This window comes from Eretmochelys imbricata, chromosome 15, assembly GCF_965152235.1.
Source record: "Eretmochelys imbricata isolate rEreImb1 chromosome 15, rEreImb1.hap1, whole genome shotgun sequence".
Taxonomy (NCBI): Eukaryota; Metazoa; Chordata; order Testudines; family Cheloniidae; genus Eretmochelys; species Eretmochelys imbricata.
Window position 1 is genome coordinate 26,195,366 of NC_135586.1, and position 27,679 is coordinate 26,223,044.

General features: G+C 43.9%; 1 protein-coding gene across 1 annotated transcript; it reads left to right on the forward strand.

The window, feature by feature from the left end:
* Positions 1-1,207: 1,207 nt before the first annotated feature.
* On the forward strand, positions 1,208-25,955 carry P2RX7 (purinergic receptor P2X 7). Its single transcript, XM_077834770.1, has 13 exons — positions 1,208-1,332; positions 4,013-4,145; positions 4,704-4,775; positions 6,684-6,756; positions 7,842-7,938; positions 11,183-11,263; positions 12,314-12,443; positions 15,638-15,768; positions 21,188-21,281; positions 22,412-22,477; positions 22,573-22,686; positions 23,908-24,006; positions 25,163-25,955. Exons 1-13 carry the CDS (start codon positions 1,208-1,210, stop codon positions 25,652-25,654), a joined length of 1,707 nt encoding a protein of 568 aa, XP_077690896.1. The 3' UTR covers positions 25,655-25,955.
* Positions 25,956-27,679: the final 1,724 nt, after the last annotated feature.

Genomic DNA, 27,679 nt, shown 5'->3' on the forward strand with positions numbered 1-27,679 from the left:
TCTTCTGCCAGTGGGATCATAAAGAAACAGAACAGATGAACTGTAGTGGCATTTGGAGATGGTGCTGTTGAGCACAGACTGTGAGCTGCACTGGGCAGTTCTAGGTGCTCTGGAGGCCTGAAGGAGAAACAGGTGGATAATACAGCTCACTCTCCCATCTTCTTTCTCTCAGGCCCAATGCATTCTTTAAGGCTTCCTAGCTTGGGCTAGAGTAAATGAGAGGCTGTTGCTGGATTTCAACTCTGCTCCTGCTTCCATAGAAGTTTACTGAAAAACTCTATTGACTTCAGGCTGTGGGACCAGGCCCCTAATGCACATTTGAAACTAATGAAGTCTGAACCTGTGAGATGCCAAGTGAAATCAGTAGGACTTGAGGGCATTCACCAGCCCTCGAGAGCCACTCTACAGCTCATGAGCCTTCAATAAGTGTCTGGCACATCCCCATTTGTTCAGTGAGAATCAAGGTTTCCAGTGACAAACTGGGTGAGGTGATATCTTCTATTGGACCAACTTCTTGTCTCTCTAACATCCTGGGACCAACATGGCTACAACAACACTGTGAACAAGATTTCCAGTGGATGTTCAGAAAGATAAGAATTTGCCAACAGAAGGATCATGGCTGAGAATTTAGCAGGAAATTAGATCTTGGATCCCAGGACATTGATATGAATAGCCAGGCTATTTTGGAGGACATCATAGGAGTATTAATGCATTTGACACTTTAGGCTTTTGCTTTTTAAAAATCCTGAATATTCAAAATGTTAAAGCATATTTGCAATGTCCAAATAAAAGGAATTCCAGAAATATTCCTCCGCTGAAAACTGTCTTTGTCCAACATAGTGTGGGTGGCTGTGGACCATTGTATTTTAGTCAACAAACAGTCCAAATTCATCTCTTGCATAATTGCTTTGATTTTAATGAAGATGCAACAGGGATTAATATGGTTCTTTGTATTTTATTTGTCCATAGGTAAAGCAGTTGGCATACTTTAACCCATTTTCTTGCTACTGATTAACAATAAATAATGATCTTTCTTTAAAGAGCATAATATACTCAGTTTATTCAGCTTCCATGCTAGTAATGCAAATGGTTTTCTTACTGTGCCTTTAAGTGGTGTGGCCTGCCTAAGGGAGTTGTGGGGGTGGAAGTAGACAGAATCAAGTGGCTACAGTTCTTGAGAGCGTAGATTCCAAAGGAAGTGATAATAATGGCTGCATTTTGCAGTTTGAACAATTTATGTGAATATGAAACTTCTAAAGTTGTCCGTTTTCAGAGCGTTTCCTATGGGAGTTTGAAATGGACCTTCCATATGATTGTCTTCCTGTATGTTTGGTAAGTTAAAAGTAACTAGATGAGCAAATGTGTTTCTTATGTGGGTGATTGTCTGAATGTTTAGGACTCAGCCTTCAACAAGTACAGAGAACTTTTTCACTCTGTACTAGAGGACCAACATAAATCAGTTGTTTAGTTGCTTTTTAAAGGCAGAACAGTATTGTGTGGTAACAGGAAGGATCCTATAGAGTGGCTGTTTAGAACAGGGAGTTGGCTGCTGGAGGTGTGGTCCTGCATATTCTTCTCTCATCCTCCTAATAAAAAGTGCCTGAATGTAGTTTCTTTTCCAACAGGGCTGTCTGGTTTCATTTACACAGTCAGTAGACTTACCTCAGATTTACACTGATGTAACTGAAATCAGAACCTGGCCTTGAGAATCCAGGGGTAGATCTGCCATTCAAGTTACCCAAGGGGTCACCCAGGGCATCAATTCTTAGAAAGAGGGTTTCATGACTATTAAGTGCATAGGTCTGGGACCATAAAGGGCAGATGTTTTCCTGTTTGCCTCAAAACTGGGGCTGCTTTCAGCAATAATATTTGCTGACCAATGTCTTTAGTTAATAAAAGATGGTTAATTATTACGGATGGGTGCTTTTACACATTGAGCAGCTGATACCAATTGCACTGGCAATAAACTTGTAAGAAGTGCTATTGTCTAATTAAGGCACCATTTCCGAATTGTTGCTGAGATCTGCTGCAGCAGCATGACTGTCCCAAATCACTCTTCTCAAGAGGGGAAAGACTGACTGTAGAAAACACCTCAGAGGCAGAAAAAATAGTAAATTAGGAGTGATTTTAAAACTGACAATTGATTTAGTCAGTTGCTTCACAGTTACACATTCTAGACACAGTTTTTCACCCCTGAAATTTTTATTTGTTAACTGAAATAGTGCTGACTCAGTCAACTAAATCACAGACTTGTCTGTGAAAGGAAACCCTTTTTAGATGCCATTATTTAATGTGGACAGTGTCTTCTGAACTTACACAAAAGTTTTGGAAGGGGGGGGAGTGAGAAAACCTGGATTTGTGCTGGAAATGGCCCACCTTGATTATCATACACATTGTAAAGAGAGTGGTCACTTTGGATGGGCTATTACCAGCAGGAGAGTGAGTTTGTGGGGGGGGAGGGGGGCGGAGGGTGAGAAAACCTGGATTTGTGCTGGAAATGGCCCAACTTGATTATCATACACATTGTAAGGAGAGTGATCACTTTAGATAAGCTATTACCAGCAGGAGAGTGGGGTGGGAGGAGGTATTGTTCCATGGTCTCTGTGTATATAATGTCTTCTGCAGTTTCCACAGTATGCATCCGATGAAGTGAGCTGTAGCTCACGAAAGCTTATGCTCAGATAAATTGGTTAGTCTCTAAGGTGCCACAAGTACTCCTTTTCTTTTTACAAAAGTTTTAGAAATGGTCAGTTTCATGAGTTTGACCCATCACGTTTGCACACCTCATGCTGCAGAAGCAATGGATGCTAGTGACTCTTAAAAGGTCACTGTCAACTTTTAAAAAACAATTGTAAACAAATATATTTCCTTCCTTATGTTGTTGGTAATGCATTAGATTATTAACAGAGGGAAAATGTTCAGGCCTACGTTTTCCAAAACGGTAGTGATTTTGGGCGTTTAACCTGAAACTCCTGAAAGGGCTTGATTTTCAAAGGGCAGAGGGCTCAGCACTTTCTAGAAGTCAGGTCCCTTTAATATTCTTTATTTAGGGACCCAAAATGGAGACATCCAAAAGCCTTAATAACTTTTTAAACTCTCGTTCTAGAATCCAGTTTAGGAGGCACTTATTTATGCCCTTTTTTTACTTTTTGCATTTCTCTCATTTTGGACAGTGAAAATGCATCAAGAGTAAAATTTTGAAAAGCGCCTAAATAACTTAGGAGTCTGTCTCATTGAAAGTCAGTGGAACTTAGACTCCAAAGTCACTTAGGCATTTTTGAAAATGTTACCCCAAGACAATAACTAGGGACACTTTCAGGTACTTGGTGCTGCAGTGTTTTGGTGCCAGAGGCTGCAGCGGTGGGGTGAGTGGCTATTTATTTATTTCCAAACAACTATTTAACTGGAATAGGATAGCATTTATATTGGCCTTAGGTTTTATAAAAACTTGTTTTTACAGAATGCAAATATTAGGCTAAGTTTAGGTTGGTGGTGACCTTTTAAAAATAACAGTAGTGTATGGAAAGCCCGATTTTATTTTAAAGAGAAGCCTTTCAGATTGACCTCTTAGCACATGAAGATGACATTAAGCAATCTGAAGAGACTTATGAGCTGCGATTGGTACTGCTTTTAATGGGTCCCTTGTCATATGGCCTTTGCACGAGATGAAATGCAAAGGGAGCTGTTTCAAGCCCCCTTGAAATTAGTGGGGAACTTTGCCATTGATTTCAGTGGGGCCAGGATTTCACCCTAATAGTACACAATTACACTATACAATGTCCCTTACATGCATCAGTGCAATCCCATCAGGGTCAATGGGATTGCAATGGTATCACTGTGGCAATTGGCCTGAAAAATGCATTCAACGCATGACAAGATCCCAAATTTCTTGAAAAAATTTAATATGGCTTTTAATTTACAGTACACTTTTTCAAATAATCATGCCAAGAAATGACTGTCATTTCAACCCATTTCAGTGGGTTCATTTGTGCTTTCCATTTTGTTTGGTTAGTTATGTGCTTGTCACCGACAAACGGTATCAGAAAAAGGACTCTGTGATCAGCTCAGTTCACACTAAAGTGAAAGGAGTAGTTCAGACTGACTCAAGAATCTGGGACACAGCCGAATACACTATTCCCATGCAGGTGAGTCTCCGTTTAAGGTCAGGACAGCATCTGACTTCCATTGATACATGCCGTTGCTTTCCTGGCATGTGTCTTTGTCCTGCTGCTCAGTGATTTTAACATATCAACAAGAGAGGCAGTTGTATTTGTGAGCGTGAATTAAGAAGGCTGTAAATTGGGAGCAGTAACTTTTAAGCATGGGAAAAAAATTTAAAAATGTCTTTTTATGGGATTTTTAAGAAACTTGATGTTTCTACAACAAGTAATTTTTTATTTTAGTAACAGAAAATGTAGGAAGAAATTCAGTCCTGGTGTAATTCCTCTGAAGTTAATAGAATTATTCCTGATTTACACTAGCATCACTGAGATCCAAATATGGATCCTCCACCAGTTTTACAGTGGAAGAACTTTATTGAGTTCAATGGAGTTACTCCTGATTTACGCTGGTGTGAGTGAGATTAGAACCAGGCCCATTTGTCTTTAGTGGTGTCCCTGTGGATTAACACAGGGGTGACTGAGATGAGAATGTGGCACATAGTATTTTATTGAGACTTACTGTTTTCTTTTCTCTCTGTATAGGGAATAGACTCTTTTTTTGTGATAACCAACATAATCATGACAGAAAACCAGTTTCAAAGTGTTTGCCCTGAGGTAACTGCATTTTGTAAGTGATTTCCCACCTGTATAACATAGCATTCTTTGGCAGAAGTAATCCATAGCGGCCTCAAACATTAATTAGTGGCTCATGATTATGGCAATTTTGCACAAGTGAACATTGCTTTGTCTTCCTCTGCTTCTTTATTTCATTCAGCAACATGCAAAAACTAGTCTAGTTATTCCTTTTTTTCCCCTCCGCCCTTTTGCTTTTCTCAGAGAATCAACTGGCATTGGTGTGATGTACCACACCAAAGACCCTGCAGCCAAACCTTCACCTGGATCACACTCTCCCCATGCATTTGTTCTTCTTGTTCAACACATCTGGATTCAACCCTGGTATAAAGTGCAACTAGGAGGAACAGTGGGGTTAGAGAATTGTTGCCAGCTTCTCTGTAGTAATCTGCTGTGCTGTAATTCCAAGCTTGATCATGCTTGGGTCTTTTTCTTTTATTTCTGGTCAAAATTTGTAGCCAATTGCAGTTCTCCTATGCGTTCATTCATATAGTTATTAGAAGAGACCTGAGTTTGCAGAAATGAGTTGACTGTTATTGGCTACAGCGTATATGTGCTCTTAACAAATAAGGAACTAAACAATCCACTGTCAGACTGGCTTGCGCTCCATAGGCTAGGTGAGACTCACTATTCGCCAAATGGAAAAGGATACAAATGATAGGGAATGAAATGTTACTGCAAACCAAGGAAAGTTAAAAAAACAAAAGCTACCAGAGGCTCTTTATCTGATCTGTTCGGTTTTACAGTTTTGATGTATAAGACAAACACAGCAGTTAGTTAATAAATAAGGACCAAATTTGTGTGGATAGAGACCTGAGGCACAGAGACACAAAAATGCATGCAGATTTAATAACTTTTGTCACAACATAGAGACCACACTTGTTTTTGCAAATCAGGTATTTGCACATGCAACTGGGTATTTAGACAGGCAGTTGTGATCATTGGGTGTGAAACTGTGGGCACACACATGCATGCATATTTTTGAATGTGCAAACTGGCCTCAACTATTCAATTTTTAAAAAAAAAACAAGCATACATAACACATATTAATCTACTCTTGATGAGTGTGAAACAGAGAAGTAAATTCCGTGCTACTGATAGACAAAACAATATCTTACAGTACATGTCCAAGCTTGTCAAAAGATTGTATTCTATTCTGTGCCTGTACTCTAAATCACTGGTGCCAAAGCATCAGAGTGATACCAGAGAACTGCAGAGAGAGAGAGAAATGATAAAAAAACAGCCTATTTACTAATTGTGCATTGAGGGGGATTTGATGAGGAGAACTCAGCAAATCTGCTTGTGCTCTGCAGGGCTATATGGAACAGGACCATGAATATTTTCTTTAATTCTTCTGTGGATGCAACTTGAATCCCTCAGAAGCCTTTGGTTTATTCTGATACTCAGTTTTTAAAAATATTTGATATGTAAAGTAATTAAATTGGTTAATCAAAATTCTCCCTTCATTGCCAATAGGATTCCAGCTGAGGAAGTGGCATGGGTGTAACCAGAACTGAATTTGATGTATTGTCCCAGAAACTCAGGGCACTAAGGAACAACTTCCTTGCATTTCCTATATCATTGGCGTGTTTTTTTTTAAATCACATTCACCGGACAAATAAATCCCTGGGCTAACTCCAGTGAAGACAAGAGATTACACTTGAGATGAATTTGTCCCATTCAGTCTTTGCTTGTACTGACCTTCTCAAAAACTGAGGTCACATTAAGCACCATGCTGAGTGAATGGTTACAGAAGAGGGCTGTACTTCCTCTGTTCTGCCTCTCGCTCTGTGATTTCATCTTACTGTTTGCCATTTCTGTGCAGAACATTTTACAATAGCAACAGAGAGGTAGATATTTATAATGATATTTTATATTTGTCTTTTTCAGTACCCCATTGCCAAAGCTGTCTGCTCTTCAGATGTGAGCTGTAAAAAAGGACACATGAACCCCCAGAGTAATGGTACATGGATTCCACATTCAGATTTTAAAACTCATAGCAGGTGGTGAAATGCAACTGTCTTTTAGTTAATAATTATTAGATGGTTAAAGAAATTATGGGGTACCAGCCTTGAAGAATTTGCAACTGTAGAGCCAAATTCTGCTCTGAAATATACTGGTGCAACACCCACTGGCAATTGTGTATGCAGATCTATCTGACTAGGGAGATGAACTACCAAGCACAGTGGGTGGTGAGGAGGGAGGCATAAAGACAAGAGTGGGAGACGGAAACAAAAGGAGCAGCAAGGAGAATGACATGAAATTTGTATTCACTCACCTGGATTTTTTCCACCCTGTGGAGAATTTTAACAAAAAGTGGGACTGGGCAGGGGCAGTGGCAGAGAGGGTGGATGTAGGAGGGGGGATGCAAATCGGATACCACAGCACACATACAGCCCACTCCTGCAGTGCTTTCTACAGGTGTAATTCACATTGCAGGCAGGGGACAGTTCTGCATGTAGAGTGACTGCAAGATCAAGCCCTATGTAAAGGCTATGTTGTCTTTGATACCCTTGGAAAGGTTAATTAGTTCTAAAAATTTATTAGATATCTGTGTCCTACCTTCTAGGATACTGACAGCCAATAGGAGTTGTTTCAGATGGTGTAATAGTCTGTGTTTCATTGCCTGAATGGTCATTCAGTATCCTGCTGACAGTGTTGGGGGGTGAAGTTCTGCACTTAGCAGAACATTCTTGCTTTAATTTGCTCATATTGTTTAATTAAGCCCTAAGAACTCTTGAATATTGTTACTCCGGCACAACTATGGAGAAAATCCTTCACCCACATCTAATGTGCAGTATTGACAGGGGCAGCGGGAGGAGTTAAGCACTATGCATGTGTAGTGGAAGCATGGATCTGATAACCCCTCCTACAGTTAGTTCAGCCCACAAAGAACTGCGAAAATCAAAACCTTGACTCTGATTTTAAAGTCTCTGTCCTACCTGTGTGTAGAGATCCACCAGTACTTTGAGACTGTGTTATCCAAAGGACTGAGTCAAACTGTGTGTGTGAGAGAACTCAGTAATAGCTAACTCTTCTTCTGTTCAGGAATTCAGACAGGAAGATGTGTGAACTATAATGCAACAATTAAAACCTGTGAAGTCTCTGCCTGGTGCCCTGTGGAATCAATGAAAGGTGCCCCAGTGTAAGTAAAAGTGTTCACATTTTTATGTAATCAATAAAGGCCGGATCCTGCAAGACAATAGGATCTGAGGGTGCTCAGCACCTGGCACAGGGCCCTTGGTACCTTTGTTTGTAAAACATTTGTTTCCAACCCAACTTTTATTATTATTAACTCTGATTTTTATAAATTAAGTACCATCAATTTGCTTGTAGCGGCTTCTCTTTCTCTCTGATCTTGTGGTGAAGTAATAAATCCAAACTTGTGACATCACAGTCTGTTGCCATGTGAACAATTCTAGATGTCACAAATTTGTCATGGATTCACTACAGGCATTTTGATAATTAATGAGGATGACAAGGAAAAATGTGGCAAACCTGATAAGTCTCATGGGAAACATTTGCTAATTCTGACTGTGGATCAGTCCAAGGGAAGTGGTGAAAGGCCTAGTGCTGGTAACATGTAAAATTGGACTGAACTAAGCTCTATAAAATATACTGGAGTAGACTATAAGACCTAGTAGCTCTCTTCCACATCTAATTTGTATGATCCCATGATTGTAAAGTGTTCTGTGATGTAAGGGTTCCACTTTAACATGTAGTTACTCATTTGTATCAGGCAAAAAAATGTAAAAATGGTTATAATAAAACATTTGATTTCATTCACATGTGCAATGCAAAAGTATTCTCCCCTTGAAGCCCCAGGATATAACATTGCTTCTACCAAACCCTGATATGTAGCAGCTTTTGAACTATGTGCACAAGAAACTGGGTCTCTTGTATTAAACCAGACCTTGCTGCTTAGAAAAGATATACAGGGCAAATTCTCCGCTAGAGTAAATTGGTGCAGCTCCTTTGACTTAAATGGAGCCGTGCCATTTTATACCAGCAGTGTATTTAGACCGTGATATGGTTTTGCTTTCTTCTCCCCTCACTACCACTGCATGTGGTTTGCTAGGCTTACCCACAGAGAATAGGGTAGTGTTTAATAGGCCACCTGCTAAACTGATGTGTCCACACCACAAAACCCAGCAGTCCTATTAATATTGATTTGCCCTCTTGTTGCCAGTTCCAACAGAGATACCAAGGACTAAATAGGCCAGGGAAACTAAACTCTCCTCATATCCCAAGGGGTAGGCCCTCGAGGTTGCGAGGCAGGCATAGGGGAAGCTGCCAGTGCTGTCTTTGCTCCATTGATAGAGGACCCCATGATTGGCTTAACTCTTCTTTCCTTCATGTCAGTGGTAAAAGTCTTACTGGGGGCTGAGACCTGAGCCCTTTTGAAAATCCCACTTTAGGGCTCCAACCCCGCATGCTGCTGAGTACTCTCAATTCCTATTGGCTTCAATGGAATTCAAGGCTGGTTAACACCTTGCAAGGTCGAGTCCTAAATTCACATAAAAAAATCAAGAGAATGGGAGTTCTCCCACTTTTGTGACGTTCATGCAGGGCAGCTTAATGAACACCCATGTTGTTAAAACTCTTGGTTTTGTTTCAGTGTAACTTCAGTGAATATTAAATATTTTCAAACATCGCACTGCGCAAGCTGGTAGCTGCACGCAGCAGGAAAGAGATCTGGCCTATATTTACATTGCATAATTGGCAGAGTGCCCATATTGTTGTCCAATTTTCCTCTAATGTATCAGTGATTGGTTTTGGTCTCCTGGCAGTGACAAATGAACCAATAAATGCTTCCAGGGTGGCAAATCACATGTATGAGAATTCTTCACAAAATCCACTGGCAAGAGTTCATGGCAGTCACTAAATGGGTAATATGAGTGTTTCTCTGCAACTTGAATGAATAACTGAAACAACCGTATGGAAGTCTGTAGCCTGGTGCCTTCAAATATTGACTTCTGGCAGAGCAATGTTGGTTCTCAGCTGTACCCACAGTTGGCTTTTCTGTGCAAGTTCTGTGCATTATAAAGAGCACTTCCCTTTCCTTCCCTTTTGGGATGGTTGAAACTGAACAAAACTATAACTTTTTGCAAGAAGGTTCCCTTTCTTTTGTTTTGACTGGTCTCCAGCTCCATGCAATGCCAGGCAAAGTGACCAGGATAAACTTACTTAAGGACAAGTGTTTACAGCACCTTCATAGAAGAGATCTGGAAAGATTCCCAGGTGTCTGTCCTGAATGCATAAGCAGTTTAAAACTTTTTGATTAATCTATTTTTAGTGTTTTAAAGTTCAACATACATTAATCATTTCTTGATCATTATAAACTGAAGACTGGTTAGAAATTCTAATTGTTCAGATGATGTCCCAAAATGTTTAAGTTTCAGTTGCAGCCAACACCTGCTTTTTCAATTTGCTTAGGAGACATGCTGAAAAGTCTGTAATTGACACTATGTGTCAACTAGGTAAAGTATTTCCTGTCTTTGCAGGTCTTTGGCTCAGAGACTCTGCTGCTAATACAATGATGTACTAAGAAGAACACTCCGAAGTACTGTTCTTTGGATGGGTTGCTGCTTCAGGGACCATTTGTGTCCACCTTTGGGGACTTTCTAGGTGAAAATCAAAGCGCTCCTGGCTCATTTTGAAAAGAGAATGGGAGAAGCCAGTATCTTGGTTGACATCCTCTTGCAAAAAGTTATTTTTCAAAGCTAATTTTGTGCTGGTGCCAGGTTGACAATGCTGGAAGTTGAATTCCTCTATTTTTCCACCAAACAGGGATGGCCTGGGTAGTAGCAGAGCAAGCTTCCTTCACATGGTCCAGCTGATGTGACTGAACTCTGACTTGGAGGGACCACCTCCATGGAGGAGAGTGTAGTTCAACATCTCATTTTTATAATCTGGGCCAACTGTGGTTTAAGTGTCTGTGACAAAGCCATCTGTCTACTGGGAACTGCAATGAACACACCAACTAATTTCACATAAGCCACAGCGATCACATGATAACATCAGTCACTACTGATCAATGCCCAGATTTCAAATTAGCAGTCCCCTATTATTATTTATTTGTATTACAATAGCATCTGGGGACCCCAGTCAGAATCAGGCCCCATTGTGTAGCTACTATACAAACAAGTGTAAAAGACAGTCCCCACCCCCAGAGAACTGACAGTTTAAGTTTATAAGTAAAACCAAGAAAACTGTGTATTCTATTCTCAACCCCCTGAGCCATCTAACTCGTTATTCTCAGTATCATGTTCTCCTACTGACAATTTCCCAGGTAATAGCAAAATAGTGTACCATTAATTGATGTATTTAACTAAAGGAAGATAGTTGGTTTAATAGCTTTCATTGTACTTGATATGTTCCTCTTTTAGACCTGCCATTCTGAAGAGTGCTGAAAACTTCACAGTGCTAATAAAGAACAATATCCACTTCCCAAAATTTAATCACACTGCGTAAGTGCAAACATTCATCCATCTCCTCTTAAATAGCTGTTCTACTCCAAAAATGAATGTGTAAATAAAACACCTTCAGTCTGCACTTCTCTGTGTATTTAGGGCTGTATCTGCTATGCTGAGTGACAAAAATCAGGTCTGATTGCTCTTTGTTCTTCTTAACCTTGCATGACCAAATACAGCTATAGGACAGTGAGATGGACTCTATTCCTTCTCATGCATTAGTAACAAAATGACTAAGTTGTAATTGGCTACACCAGGGTAAAACCACTGAAGGTGTAGGATAACATAAGTGTCACTGAGGGCATAATTTGAAGGGAATTGGGTTGCACGGGTGTCACTGAGGGAATAATTTGATCTGCAAAGCCTTTGTTACTGGTGGTGATGCCCGAGAATTAAAGTACCCAGCTTGATTCTTAGATCCCACGTGGAATTTGCAGAGCTGGTAGTTACAAAGTCCCCCCCCATATTCTACTAATAAACTGAGCACATTTGATCATAGGCTCTGACTTCTACTGGCACCAGTGGGTGCTCGACCCCTCTCTGCTCCCGGCCCCACCCCAACTCCACCCCTGTCCCACCCATTCCAATCCCTTCCCCAAAGTCCCTGCCCCAACTCCGCCCCCTCCCTGCCCCTATTCCGACTCGTTCCCCAAATCCCCACCCTGGCGCCACCTCTTCCCTGCCTCTTCCCCTGAGTGAGCCACGTTCCCTCCCGCTCCTCCCCCTTCCCTCCCGGAGCTTGCTACAGCTGTTTGGCGGTGGCAAGCGCTGGGAGGTAGGTGGAGGAGCGGGAATGTGGCACGCTCAGGGAAGGAGGTGGAGGAGGAGGTGAGGCGGGGGGAGCTTGGCTGTTGATGGGTGCAGAGCACCCACTAATTTTTCCCTGTGGGTGCTCCAGCCGCGGAGCACCCATGGAGTTGGCGCCTATGCATTTGATACAGGTTCGGGAAGGAGCAATGAGCAGGGAGCCCCTCAATGGCATTTGTAGATGCTTTTTCAGGGAAGAGCTCACATGTATGTTTTCAAATAATTTGTGGTTCTTTGCAGAAGAAACTTTTTACCAAAATTGAATATTTCATGCACATTCAACAAGATAACTGCACCAGGCTGCCCAATTTTCCAGCTGGGAGATATTCTCCAAGCAACAGGAGAAAATTTTTCAGAGATGGCAATTCAGGTCTGTGGCATGACTCCTGTCTTCCATTCAGAACACCTCCATGGTATTTCTCTTTCATTTTCGTTGTTAAACAATGGAATTGTTCCAGTTTTAAGGGCTGATCCTGGGGGGTGCTGGGCATCCTCAACTCTGCAGGTTTTCATGAGAATTGAAGGTGCGCAACATCTTCTAGGATTGTGCCCATATTGATTTAATACACATTGGATTTTGTTGTCAGTAATTAAACAGTCTTCTCAGGCCAGTCAACATGGACTCTTCCTCTCCTCAGGATTCTTTTAAAGGGCACCTTGAGCCATGTATTCAGGGGAAAGATTCCCCACCACCTCCCCAAAAGCTAGGCTGGCACAAGAATTGCTCTGACGACCTAACTCTGTCTATGCTGGGGATTAGGTTGGGTTAATGACATCTCTCACCGGTATGGATTTTTCACACCCCTGAGAGAGGTAGCTATGGTGATGGAACTTTTCAGTGTAGACCAGCTCTGAGGTCTTCGCTGCCATGAGAGGCGTGACTGCAGTGAAGTCCTGGCAGCACAGGGTTAGCTACTCAAGCACATACCCAGGCTCTCACTGTGTAGCCTGGGGCTGCTGCAGCTTCGCTGTTGTGGTTAGTCAAACTAGCTAGATCAAAGTTAGCTCGGGTGTATCTACAGTCCCACCTCTCATGGCAGTGTAGATGTACTAAGGCCATGTCGACACTACAAACTTTTACTGCTGCAAGTTATGTCAGCATACAGCCGGGGCAGTTAGCATGTGCGCATGCAAAAACCGTTCTGTGCAAGTTAAAAGCAAGTAAATAAATTAATGGAACAGAAGTTAAGAGGAAGGAACATTCATGTCTGTTTTTGCTAAACATATAGCTACCATGCCTCTCACAGGTTAGTATACGTGAAGCTGTGGTGGGCCTTACAGTCCCCTGGTGTGGAGTGGTAGGGGTGATGCCATGTGGAATGTTGATGGGGGTCTAGGAAGCTGCTGTAATTGAGTTCTCCACGCACTGCAAAGGGAAGCGAGCCTGCAGTTGTTGACACTGTAGGTCCACAAGAGTCTGCAGCATCCATGTTTGCTGCTGGAGAAGCCCCATTATTTCCTGGTGCACCTTCCTCTCCTTTTCCTGCTGGGACTTCTTGTCCTTTCTCCAGTCCACTCTTTCCTTCTCCATATAGTCAGCTCCCTGCAGGTGCTCTGCTAGTGGTCTGATGCAGCTCTGGCTTTCCCCATCCTCTTCTTTTTCCTCCTTATCTGGCTCAGGCACTCCACGGGTGTGGAGGGGGAACCCCTCAAGGCCACTACAGCAGCAGCTAGAGATAAAACACCCAGAGGTAGCATTTTTAATATCGTCACAACAGCAAGTGAAAGTTCAGGTTCAGAACTCCTTTCCCTTGCTCTCTTAAAGCTTTAAACAAGACACACTAAACACTTCACTTCTGCTTCGGCGAGTTTGTGCATGGCTCCACTCACAGCACCAGCCAGGGTGAGTGTGGCCTGCCAGGAGGAGGGGGAGGGGGAGGGAAGTATTCGGTTGTATGAAACTAGGAGTATAGTGCAATAGAGTGAATGCTAGCCCCATTTTCACAGACAGTGGTGATTTTAGCTGATATCTGTTGCCTGGGGTTAACAAAGGTACAGAGAGCACTGCTGCTGCTGGTGTCCCAAAATTGTCGGGGCCCGTGTGCTGTTAGTCTCTTTATTGCAATGGTGCCTGCTGAAATTATGGCCGACTGGTGTGGGAAACCATCCTACCGGGGGGCAAGAAATCAGGCTGCCGTCCCTTATTTGTATTTCCTCACCCTACTATAGGAGAAGGACACCCCAACTTTAGTAGGGTGAAGAAATACAAATAAGGAAGAGGGGAGAAACCCCTACAGGATATGCATTATACATAGTGGTATCAGTGTAACAATACAATAAAAGTTGTATTCCAGCCTGTGGGCAGTAGGAGAGAAAGATGTCGCCCCGGGAGGTGCCAGAATGATGGCCACTGGTGACGATGGGGAAGGTGATGGCGATGAGGACGATAATGGCTAACATTTCAGGTTGTTCTGCAAGGGATGGTGTGACTATATGGATTTTCAGGTGTACATTCTGTATTATCTCTCTCTACCTGACTGAGCTGGAGCATCAGTGACTTAGCTAAATGTATTAATAAATTATTGTAAATATAGAACAGTTCCTATAATGTGAGTGTTGCAACTGTGCACATCAGGGCTCCCAGCTAACCAGTAATTTTAATAACACTAGGCCTGATTCTGGGACAAGAACCTGTCAATCCTCAAAGTGATAACTGGGAATTCTTAAGTAATCAAAATAATTAATATATTATCTATAGATCAGGCTACAATTGTCACTAGAGTGGTCAGTGTCTGACTTTTTGGGACAGCTGCTGGAGGACTGCTAGGGTCAGCTGACATAATTGACACAGTTCTACACCTGTGCTGCACTGACCTCAGGACACTTACCATGGCTCAACGCCACTCTGGGAAGTGGTGATACTGCGTTGCCATAACAGGGCACTTACATCTGTGAGAGACAAATTTAAGTGTAGACATGTGCGCAACTTGGTCAATGCAAGGTACCTTACGTCGACCTAACTTTGTAGCGTAGACAAGGCTTCTGCCTCACAATGCCTCTGTAAGATTGATAATTACAGGTGGGTGAAATGGAGATACATAAATATGAAGTGATTTCTCAGAGCCAGAAACCGAACCCAGTTCTGCTGAGGTCCGGGTCCGCAGTACCATCGAAGCTGCAACATTCAGCTCTGGATCCCAGGTCCCCTGCAAAATTAATGGGAGTTTGCATTTGGGATTTTAGTTTGAGCCCATCTTTGCCATTTCATTCAATTAAACTAATCAGAAAGTGGCAATGAAGTTGGAATTTTTGTTGGTAGGATGAGAAATTGGCCAAAAAACAAGAGATGCTTTCAGAATCTGAATGAATTCTAGCTTGTAGCTAGTTTGATCTGTGCAGTTCATTAGGTCACTTTAGAAGGAAGTCTTTGCTAGAGATAGAAATGTACCATAAGTACAAGTGTATTTATAGGTGTGATCCTGCCATTGGACCTCATTCAAATCTCCTCTGATTTCAGGGGGAGTTTGGTGCACAGAGCAATTTCAGAACCAGGCCTGGCACAGTCTTTTTTCTTTTTCATGCTCCTGAATGCATTTAAAGTGTGTTTTCCCTTTCTGTGTCAAGGGCGGAATCATGGGCATTGAGATCAACTGGGACTGTAACCTGGACAAATGGTTCCACCGCTGCAGTCCACAATACAGTTTTCGTCGCCTTGATGACAAAACGACGACTGAATACCCTGGATACAACTTCAGGTAAAAGGTATTTTAAAAATCATACATCGCAAAGCAGTGTATTATCTGTATTGCTTGAGTGATAGGGATGTGCAGGTGGAATCAGGTAGGTGGAAACCGAGGGGTTTGTAGCTAGAGTGCTGGAGCCCTGGCTGTTGTTCTTGACTATGCCACATATTTCTGCTGTAATCTTTCTTTTGTATAATAGCCACTGTTGTACTTATGAACCTAACTTGCATGCACAGTTACTACAGTTGCCTGTGCATTATCAGTCAGACTCGTCACGTACACAAACAACCACTCATGCATGCAGCTGGTCATTTGTGCTTGCGTTTACCAAGGCTACGTGCACAGGTCTCCTGAATGTACGTGCAAATTAAGATCCGAATCCTGCAAACTCTTCCATGCAGATGGATCTTTGCTCCCGCATGGAGCTCCACTGAGTGAGGCTATGTATAGCACAGGAGTCTGCCTGCCTGAAACAGCTCATATGATTGGGGACCTAGCTGTGCACACACTGTTCTGAGCCTGACCCCTAAAATCCCTTCTCTTTCCCCTGGGTCGTAGTCTTCCTTTATTTGACTTGTGTGTGATTTTTATTACGTTATGGGTTTGAATGGAATTACCATAGTGCTTAGGAGCCCCAGCCATGGGCCAGCACCCCATTGTGCTGGGCGCTGTACGAACACAGAACAAAAAGAGCTTACGATCTAAGACAAAAGGCAACAAGTAGATACTGACAGACAGACAGGCAGATGGCGGACCACAAGGAAATAATGAGACAGTGTGGATCAGCATGGTGGGCAAGTGGTTTCAGTGTGATGGAATGCTAAAAGTGTCTTATAAAATTCAATCACTAGATGGTACAGTGTGTAACATACTGTACTTGAGCAGGTAACAGCTATACCTGGCAGTGCATTAAAATATCTTAAAGAGAATACATCTTGTAATAAGTCATAGAATCATAGTGTATCACTCTCCATGATGGGCCCTCTGTGCCAGTCCAGATCTAGTACAGAACCCTAGTAGCAGCTTTCCAAATTACCGTGTGCAAGAAAGACGTGACATGACATGAGTAAATGACACCAACGCCCTAAGTGTTGTCAAGATTTTTGTAGACATCGCAGAAGGGTTTTGAAGGAGGACAGCAAGGTCGCTTTGTGAATGTTTAGGTTTGTTATAAAACAAATGGGCAGTGTCAGGGCACCTAGGCAGGAGGGCACATTGTAAAGAACATTATTTGAATATATAAAAACATAGATCTGTAGCGAGATCCTTTCGCTACAGTTCAGCACAGTTAGCTCTGCTCAAGGGAAGCCCAGCCCTGGCATTGTGGAAGTGTGGCCAATCAGGGCTTAAGAACCATAGAATGGCACGCCTGTTTGGGGAAGTCTGCGCATTGCCAGCTCACGCCATGACTGGCTAGCGCTACTGCTGTTCATCTGTGGCTTCGATGAGCGTGGAAAATCCCGCACCCAACCCCTGCCACTTTCTCAAAGAACAAAAGCAAAGGAAGAAGAGTGTTTGTGTGCAGCAGTTTAACATCAACGATGAGTAATTTAAAATAACAAAACAGGGCAGTGAAGATTAATGGGCAGTGAGTCGTTGGATTGGTTAGATCCTAATAGAAAATTGGCCTGACAAGTCTGACAAGGCTAATTAAAACAAGAAGAAAAAGAAACCCTGCACAAAATCCACTTCTTTTTGGAGCATGCTGTTTTTCCAAGCACATTTACAGTTTTGAAGGAAAAAGCTCCATTGTTCTTCTGAGAATAACTCAGCCCGGGATTAATTTTTTCCTGGTGATGGGGCTAAATTCTGCTCTCAATTACACTGGTGTAAATCAGGAATAATTCCACTGACTCTACTGGAACTCCTCCAGATTTTGCACTGGCGTAATAAGGGAGACCAGAGTCTGCCCCACAGACACTCTTTTCCTGTGCACATTTCAGGAGAGTTTTTTCTGTAAAGATCCTGAAAAACTATTGCTCATGTGAGTAAGATTTACTGATAAAGTGTAGCTGCATTGACTTCAGTATCACTACTTGGGTGAGTAAGAGTTGCAGGATTGGGCCCTGCCCTCAACTGATTGTGACTGAATCAAACTAATTTTATATGTGGTAGAATGTCACATGGCAATATGCAAAATAAAGGGTATTAAATATCTCATGCATTCTTGGGTAGGTCTGGGGAGCAATAGGTCCCTGTAGGATGTCCAGGGAGCCTTTGTCACAGGAGAGTGAAGCTACATAAGGGTTATCCTAGAGGGAATACATTTCAGGGACCTTTTTATCATCTGAGTGAGCATAAAGTTCTGGAAGTCAAGTTATTGTCCAAGGCCCGAACCATGCAAACTGTTCTGTGTGGGTGAACATCAGTGCCTGCGTGCAGCTCTGTTGACTTCAGCTGAGTTTCAAAGGGAGTTTTGCCATAGACTTAAATGGCATCAGGATTAGGCTACAAATGTGAGGTGCAAATCTGAGGTGCAATGGGCCACTGCCCAGCTGGTCATCAATGATGCTCTTAATATATCAAATCAGAGCACTAAGCTGTTGCAAAGGAGAAAGTTTCTGTGACATCCTAAGTAAACGTAAAGTGACTTCTCTTTTTGGGGATAGAAAACCTGTGTGTGGGGAATACTATCTGATCCTGAATACGTAGGTAAAACCTGAAAATAGAACGTCACAGAGCTGCAGGCATCAACGCAGGCTCAGCCAAGTGCTGGCCAGCAAAACATGCCTCAGCTAGAGATCACAGAAACATTGAAAGCAAGATAAAAGAGTGTTTCGTGTCTGTGCAGCGAGGAAAAGCAGAACCATTACATTGTGTATTGCTGAGTAACTCACTGCCTTAAGAACAGATCTCCGCAAAGGGGAAGTTAATGAACACAAGACATGCAATGCAGATTAAAAGCACTTCAGAGTTCTGCAGAACTGAGATGGGAGAGGGCTGTGCTGCAGCAGGTGGGAGTGAGTGAGAGCTGGCTGATGGCTGAGTTGCTGGTATCAAGGCGATGACAGACACACTTGCTGCCCGCCTTGTACAGCTTTAGGAAACATTGTCATTTTGGGTCCTACCCCAAATAGGAGCAGGTGCTCTCGACTCTCAGCAGGAAGTGGGCGGCACTCAGCACCTCTCAGGAAACTCTCAGTACCTTGCAGGAGTGGGCCCAGCAGTTGCAGGAAGTCCTGAGATTTCTGACGAGAAACTGCTATGCTGGGTAAAATGCCCCTTGAAGTGTGGGGCTTGAATGCTCAGGAGTGTTGGGCCAAATCCACTGGTCCTGCCTCAGTTTTTGTTCAGGCCTTAAACGCATCCTGACAGCCATTTGCCTGACTAAGGATTGTGTAAAAACTGAGCCCAGGGGCCAGATGCCTCCCTCTGAGGGAAGACCCATGGGAGGGGCTAAGGGAGGAAATTTGCACAGGATTCCTCCCATGAACAGACCACGGGGCCCACACATCGATTCCAGGGCATTAGCAGCAGGCCAGGGGCACCTGTGCAAAGACCCTTTGCCTCTGTGTCCACCTAGCAGCCCTGTGTCCCCTCACCCCAACTCTCTGGCACTGGGGGTGTACTAGAGCCATGCTGACAAGGCTTCCTGAGCCAGCAGCTGCCCTTGGGTCCTGCCTTTCAAGGGGGATCCCCCACATAAAGTGGGAAGCAGGAATGACAGGAAGATAATACAGGCTGGGTGGGGTTGTACTACTTCTCTCTCGGGAACTCTTCCTGCCACAGGTGGTTCTTCTTGCTTGGATCCACAGGGTCTAGGATGAAGGGGAAACAATGCTGCTCCACCATCCTGCTGTGTCCTTGGCAGCATAGTCACTGCAGTGCAGCATGAGCTACAGAGCAGAGTCTCCTGATTGGATACGTGCAAGGAATTGAGGGAAGCATACTGCAGAGTGCAGCGACTCCCTGGCTTTGTTGCCAAATCCAGCTAGAGCCCCACCTCAGCAGTGAACCCACAGAGGGGCTTCTATGAGATTGGGCACCAAACCATGGAGACAGCACCCCTGCCCCCCTCTTTTACCATCCGTTTTTGGGTTCCAGTGAGTTTGCTTCCTCTCAGGTAGTGGATGTGGAGGGAGAATATGGCCCATGGAGAGCAGCTCCAAACTGGATTGTCGGGTTGTTTTCAGTGGTTCTGGCAGACGTGGCTCTGGATATTGATGATGGGCAAGATGAACTGAAACCCGGGAAGGAGGGGAAACTGTGTTTCCCTCGATGCTTTCATGCCATCTGTGAGATGAGTAATTAGAGAGCAGAGAGCTGAGCTGATGGCCTGGCATCTGGGGCCATTTCCCATTGAACCCCACCTGCTTTTACCAGAGATTTTGGTTACTACCCAAGAGACTAACCACTAAATGAAATCGGCATCTGCAGTGACAGTGAGTCCTTGAATTACTTTCCACAGCGCTGACACCTGTTTACCCCACTAAAAAAATTACCGTTGGAATTACTAGGCTAAATGAATCCAAAGAGAACACACATTAGAAAATACTGAAGTAAACCTATCAAGAACAGGACAGTGCTTTCAGCCTGGAGCACTGACATGAGTGATACAAATGTTGGTACTGGAGTTAAGATGTTAATGTCATTGAACATTTCTCAGTAAGTCTCTCAGTTTGGAGTTTTTTTTAATGACTCTGCCTGATTTCCCAACTTTTCAGCATCAGGTGGGAGCGTTCCCTTAGTTCAAAGTTCACAGTGTCCCTGTTTGCTGATCCTTATGCTGGCGTTATCAGTGGAATTTCTCATGGTAATTGACTTTGGTGATGAGGAGAAGGAGTGTTGTGTAGTGGGTAGAATAAGGGGCCGGTTTTCAGGAGTTGTGGGGTCAATTTTCTCCCTTCTGCAACTGAGGTGGTGTGTGTGACCCTATCCCAGGCAGCTGCATGAGTTATAAAGCTGCCCTTTATCCCTGCAGCTAATACTCTCATTAGTTTTGAAACAGAGCAGCAGAGCTGAGCAGAAAGTGACTATAAAAACCAGTGGAAGAAAGGGACCCCAAGAGTAGGTGCAGACAACACGGTGGTAAAAGTACTGGTGCCTGGGAGACACTAGTGTTCCCACCATTGCCAGCAGCTAAAATCTTCCTGGGTTTTTCTTTCTGCTTTTCCTGTAGCTGACTGCCCCTCTAGAGCCTCTAAAAGTGACCCTTTGATTCAGGTTACATCCCTTCCTGGGCATTGCTCTGATTTTTCTAAGCTTCTGTGATGGGAGCTGGGGGAAATGCTGTTCATCAAAGTGACCCACAATCTGCGGCAGCTCTCATGGGTCCTGGGAGAGGAAGAGCTTTGACTTCGCAACTGAGGGTAGCATACTAAATGGGCAGAAATGGGAGGAGGCAGTAGAAACAAAACCCCATTTTATTCTCTAGCCCAGAGGCACTGAATTCCCCTGACATGCTGTATGGATCCTTGTTTGGTTTTGACAGATTCGCAAAGTACTACAAACAGCCCAGTGGGAAGGAGGAGCGGACGCTGATCAAAGCCTATGGGATACGATTCGACATCCTTGTCTTCGGCACAGTAAGTGCAACCCTGTTTTCTCATCACCGCTGCAAACCTGTCTGCTTCCAAAAAGACATGAGAATTTCTTGCCCTTTGGCAAAAATAACTCCAGTGATAACAACAGTGTAGCCCTTATGGGAGGAAGCGCTGCCTAGTGATTACAGCATAGGACTGTGGCAGGGACCTGGGTACAATCTTGGTCCTGAGAGTGACTTTCTGTGTGACCTTGGACAAGTCTCTTCCCCTCTTTGTGACTCAGTTCCCCCGTCTGTAAAACGGAGGTCGTGCACGGTACCTATGGCAGGGCGGGACTTGTGACACTTGCTGTTCGTAAAATGCACTGAGGTCGTTGGAGGGAAGGTGCTATAGAAGGGCATGGTATTATGGTTACGTACTGTCCCTGTTAGACAGTGTTTGACATCTACAAAGGACTACAGAAATGAAGGGCCTGATTTTGCCAGTGAGGCCCCAGTGGGAGGGGAGGATCCTGGGTACTTTGCAGGATGGAGTCCTATCAAATCAATCTTCAGACGAATGGCAGGACTTGGCCTTGCCATGCTGTGGGATCAGAGATCAAAGCTTGGTCCCTCATTCCTGGGCTGGTAGGTACCACTCATAGCTCCGAAGATGTGGGTGGAGGGGGATAATGCCCTGGGGCCCTTGTTAACGTAGAATGATGTACCCAGAAGGGAGCACTGCTTCTTTCCTGCTGTCGAAGGCGGAGGGGAAGGACGCTCCTGCTGAAGGGGGAGAATAGGTGAAGTGGAAGCCTTTGTGTCATTGCTTAATGTTGTACAGATGAGGACTCCCTCTCTGTCTCTGGTTCCCCTTCCAGCTGGGAAGGGGACCTTGGGGAAAGCGACTGGCTCTGATTGAAAGAAGATAAGGGATCCTTCCAGCAAGAGATAGCAGGGCTAAAAGGGAACCCTTAGTTCCCAGCTGGATGTAGCAAAACTACCCTTTAATTTAAACACATTCCACCCGGTTAGGTGCTTTAAGTCCGATCATGTCAGAAGAAAGCTAGATATCTTGCACATGACAGCAATTTGGCTGGGCCCGATCATGCAGCAATCCTTGCTGTTCTTCTGAAAACTGAAGGACATTATCTGAATTCTGACTTCAAATGATTGTCTTCTCCTTTGCCTAAGGCCGGACGGTTTAACATCTTTGAGCTGCTGGTGTACACTGGGTCTGTGCTGTCCTACTTTGGCTTGGTAAGAGATTTATTTCCTGTCCTGACAGAGCTGCTTCTGGAGACGCAGTCTCATTAAGAAAATGGAATCACTGCTCACTTTTGTTTTGCATGCAGGCTCAGTTCATTATTGATTTTCTTATTACTTCATACACTTATCCCTGCTGCAAAACATCAATCAAAGAATATTACTTCAGGAAGAAGTGCGAGTCTGCTCTGGGACCAAAATGGGTAAGGAATGCAATTAGCTGCTTAAGTAGTAGGAAAATCCAGTGTATTGGGCCCTTCATTGGGTCCTTCGTCAGCTCTCTGTGGATTTGTTCCCAATACACCGCTGCTCTGAGTTCTCCTGCCCCCAGTGCACACCTTGCAGGAATGGGTTGCATGCTGGGGAGTGGTGTGAGTGCAGGAGCGGATCTTAGCATTGCAGGACTCCTTGCAGTTACACAGAAAAGTGACCAGTGGGTCCCTATAGTTATGGGTCACACCTCCTCCCCCAGCCAGCCATTACTCAAAATCCTTCAGGCACAGGGCCTCTGGGAAACCCCACAGAGCTATGCTCTGCAGTGCGTAGAGGTTGTGGACCCAGGGCCTGAGCCCCCTGAATTCTGCTCCTCTGCACTTGTCTTCTACAGCCAGGACTTTTGACAGCTGCAGGGGGTGAGGCAGGTTTCACCCTTTAGAGAGCAGTGGAAAGATGCTGTAGAACAGTGGTTCTCTACCTGTTTACCCGCGTGGGCCACACATGCAGCTGTCTCTGTGTTATGTGGGCACATGCACACAATATATATGCAATACCTGTATGGGCCTGAGGATGTCACATGGGCTGCAGCTGTGTAACGATTGGGTCGCAGGTTGAAAACCACTGCTGTAGAGAGAGGGTTGTCTCTAATTAGAGCATTCCTCAGAGCTTCTCCCCCCCCCCCCCCCCCGTAACGGTTAAGGGCATTTGCATGAAAATAGTTTTGTTTCTCTCAAGTCCATCAGCTCCAGTCCACATTCAGCTCCAGCGTCTCCTCTCTAGAAATTCATGCTGCACACATCACTGTGGCATCCTGAACAGCTGAGCTTCTAGGCTGGGATTTCAAAGGAGTCTAAGGGAGTGAGGTGCCCAAATCTGAGCTCAAAAGCTCCCTCTAAAGCCATGTACAATCCAACTCCCACCAACAGCTCCTCTCTTCCTGCTCCCTGGGCTCCACCCCAGGCTAACACCTGACTGTTCCTTTTGTCTCCCTCACCTGGTCCTATGCCTGGCCTTCCTCCATGCTGCTCCCTATGCCAGGAACAGCCTCTCCCAATGAACATGCGCCTTCAGAGAGATTTTTATCTGAGTAAGGAATGCAGGATCTGGGCCTCAAGGACCCTAGTTATGGGTCAAATCAATACAGTGTAAATCCCGAGTATTCTAAATAAATACTCCAGCTGAGGATGTTAATATCTTTTGTTGCACAGACCCTGATGTATGTGTCATATGTTGATGACCCGCACATTATTCTGGTAGACAAACCGTTGAGGACGAGTCTGCAGAACGTTAAAGGCGAGATTGTTCAGGTAAGTTCAAGCTTTTACTGTTATGACTTTTTGTGGATTTATTTCCTGAGTGACTTGAGTTTTTTCTCCCTGAGTTTCTAGCTAGGTTTTGGAAGGGCCACACTTGTGATCCTGGGAAATGCCTGAAGCTGACTGTTCGGAACTCGAGACTGTTTTTTCTAGATTAAAACTAGAAGATCTCATTACTGCCCTATGGGTGTCCTTAGGCCTGCATGAAACAACTTGGGGTACATCTACACTGCAATAACAAACCCGTAGCACAGAGTCTCAGAGCCTGGATCAATTGGCTCGGGGTTGTGGGGATAAAAATAGCAATGTCGACTTTCAGGCTCAGGCTGGAGCCCAGGCTTCGAGACTCTCCCCCCTTGGGGGGTTTCAGAGCCTGGGCTCCAGCCTGAACATCTACACAGCAGGTTTTAGCCTCGCAGCCTGAGTCCTGTGAGCCTGAGTCAGCTGACCCAAACCAGCCCCGGCCATGCCACAGATCTTTGATTGCAGTGTTCAGATACCCTTGGTAGTTCTCAGTCCAGCTCCCGTTGGATGGGTGTTCCCATCACAAAAAGACAACCACTCTAATTGGCACTCATTGGGTCCCTTCTTGGCTGTCCCTGGGGACAAGCCAAGGACCATGAAATTGACTTACCCATGCAGTGCTAAAGGTACATAATACAAGGATTAAGGAACGTGGACGGGGAAGCATAGGGGAAGTTTCTATTGCAATTGCCTGTGCTGTGACCCCTATGTCGATAAAGGACTCCTGTCACCCACTGTCTCTCTCTCATATCCTGGGACCGACACAGCTACAACTACACTGCGTAGAATCCTGTCACTAACACAGTCGATCACTGGGTATAAACTTACAAAACAGATTTAAAAGAATATTCTGATCCTGACTCATACAGAGTGGGAATGAACCAACAGCTCCCTGGGTTTGTTCCGCATTAGAAGTCAAAGCCAGTAACCATTTATTTTCCTGATCTGCCTCTTTACTGTTATATTATACTGTCCTGCTGCATTAAATGTGAAGCTTGAGCAGTTAGAATACAGAGGGATTCTCTAATGGCAGGTAAGTGCAGATGTAGACACAGAGTAAAGAAAATGCTACATTTTCTCATTTTCACTCTGACTCCTCTGATTATGTGTTTGGGAATTTTAGTTGCAGAAAGACACTGGGGCTTTTACTGACACGACCAAGCTCACAGCACACTATCCCATTCGGGTCCCTGCCTTAGCAAAAGCCCATGAGATGCAACCCCTTAAAAGCGAAGGACAAACTTCTCCATCCCATGACCGCCCGGCTTGGTGCTGCTGTGGGAAATGCTACCAAACAGAGTCTTTCCGGGAGCAGCTCTGCTGCCGAAGAAAAGAAGGGTCATGCATTACAACCTCGGCTTTGTTCGAGCAGCTCGTTCTTTCCAGATCGGCACTGGAGTTTATCCTGCTTTACAAAGAGCCCTTGTTGGACTTGAATACTGAGACCCTCAATAACCAGCTTCGTCACTGTGCTTACAGACAGTATATTCACTGGCGTTTTGGCTCTGCTGAGGTGGAGAGCTATGCCCTGATACCAAGTTGCTGCAGGTGGAAGATCAGAGAAACTTATCCCAGTGAGGATGGCAAGTATACTGGTTTAGAGAGGAAGAATTAACCTTTATTAAGCCTCTATTATATAGCTCCAGAACCACAATTAAGCTTATTTCTCAGTTAAACCTCCTTAATTTCTCTTTGGAGACATTTTAAAAAGAAAAGCATGCGATTTCTCAGAATCCACTGCTGTATGACTAAAAGAAAAGGAGTACTTGTGGCATATCAAAGCTTACAGAGGGAGGTATAAGCAGTCAGTGGAGATGGTGTAAATTAAAGCTGGACTTCCTAGCTGTAAACCTAGCACGAAGTGGGCTCCACAACATTGACCACTCAAAGAAAAGGAGTACTTGTGGCACCTTAGAGACTAACCAATTTATTTGAGCATGAGCTTTCGTGAGCTACAGCTCACTTCATCGGATGCATACTGTGGAAACTGCACGGTATGCATCCGATGAAGTGAGCTGTAGCTCACGAAAGCTCATGCTCAAATAAATTGGTTAGTCTCTAAGGTGCCACAAGTCCTCCTTTTCTTTTTGCGAATACAGACTAACACGGCTGTTACTCTGAAACCTGAATGCTGTATGACTGAATTCCATATTCTGTGTTGTTAATGAGGCAGTATTAGCTAATGATTAGTGCAGGAGACTGGGAGTCAGGAGTCTTGGGTTCTGTTCCTCACTCTACCGCTGACTCTCTCTGTGACCTTGGAAAGGGCACATAGCCCATAGCTTTCAAATGTTGCCCCAATTTTTGCATGCCCAGTATTGGACACTTTGGCCCTGATGTTCAGAGGTGCTGAGTACTCAACACTCCAGCTGAAAACTAGACTGCACCAACAGCTACCTCAAGGTGGGAACCCAAACATTCAGGGAATCAAAATTAGAGGACTTTTGAATATTTGACTCTTAACCTCTTGGTGTCTCAGTTTCTCCATCTGTCAAATGTTGATAATACCTACCTACCTTAGTAAAAGGCTTTTGAGCCTTGGATGACAGATGCTTTAGAACTGCAGAGTATTATTGTTTGCGCGGGCTTGGTCCTGCAAATCGTTATTCATGTGAGTAGTCTGTAGTCACACAAGCAGTCCTAAGGTCCAGAGAACGGGCTTGCAGGATTGAGCCCCTTGAGGGTGTTTTTCATGGACAAAGTCATGCACAAACTGTGTAGCATTTCAGATTCTTTCAGCTTTGTGGTTGAACAAATCTGTTACCAGAAGAAACCAGCTCATTTTGGGTGATGTTAGTAACACAGGAAGAGCATTTTTAAGTGTACGGTTATTATGTAGATAGTGCCCCTTTAAGCATAAACTCAGGAATTGAAACGGACAACATTTTTACTGCCTTTCTACTTTATTTTCAGAAGCCTTGGATCAAATTCTGCCGTCATTTACTCTGGTGCTAATTCATGATGTCATCATGATGGTATCTGTGTAACTGAGAGCAGGCTTTAGCCTCATGTTTGCTCTGAGTTTATGTAGGGCCACATACCATCCAGGATGCTCAATTAGCTTCCCAGTGAGTTGCATAGCAGTATGCAGTCTCAGGGCAGTATCTATAGCCCCGAGACTGCAAATAAATGATGGATTAACCTGTGCATTGATTCCTATTTTTTCTCGTGCTTCTACTTTATCTCACTAGCTATTTTTGCAGCAATGCGGCAAGATGGATATTAATTAGTATATACTGGGCCACTTTCATCTCCGCATAATTGTAAATCTGCACAACTGCATAGTTTGTGGTTTTAATTTTGTACATATTTTTAAAACTGGGGTCTGGAAAAATATTCCAGCTCTAGTTGCATTTCCAATGGTAGTATGTATTAATTGCACTGACATTCATGTGACAGCATCTCATTGTAGCTATGGATTGGGACTGTAATTTTTGTAATGTTGGCACTGCACTAATATATATTGGTTAGTACACTTTCTTTGCTTTTAGAAATACTGCACTGATGTTGGAACCTGGAGTGTTTGTTTAGGACTCTCTTTTTAAGGACCTGTTAAATACCTTCTTATGCTCATTTTGCAAGCCTTCTTATCTTGCAGTGAGTTTTGACTGAATTTTTCCATTAATAAATACAGTGTTTA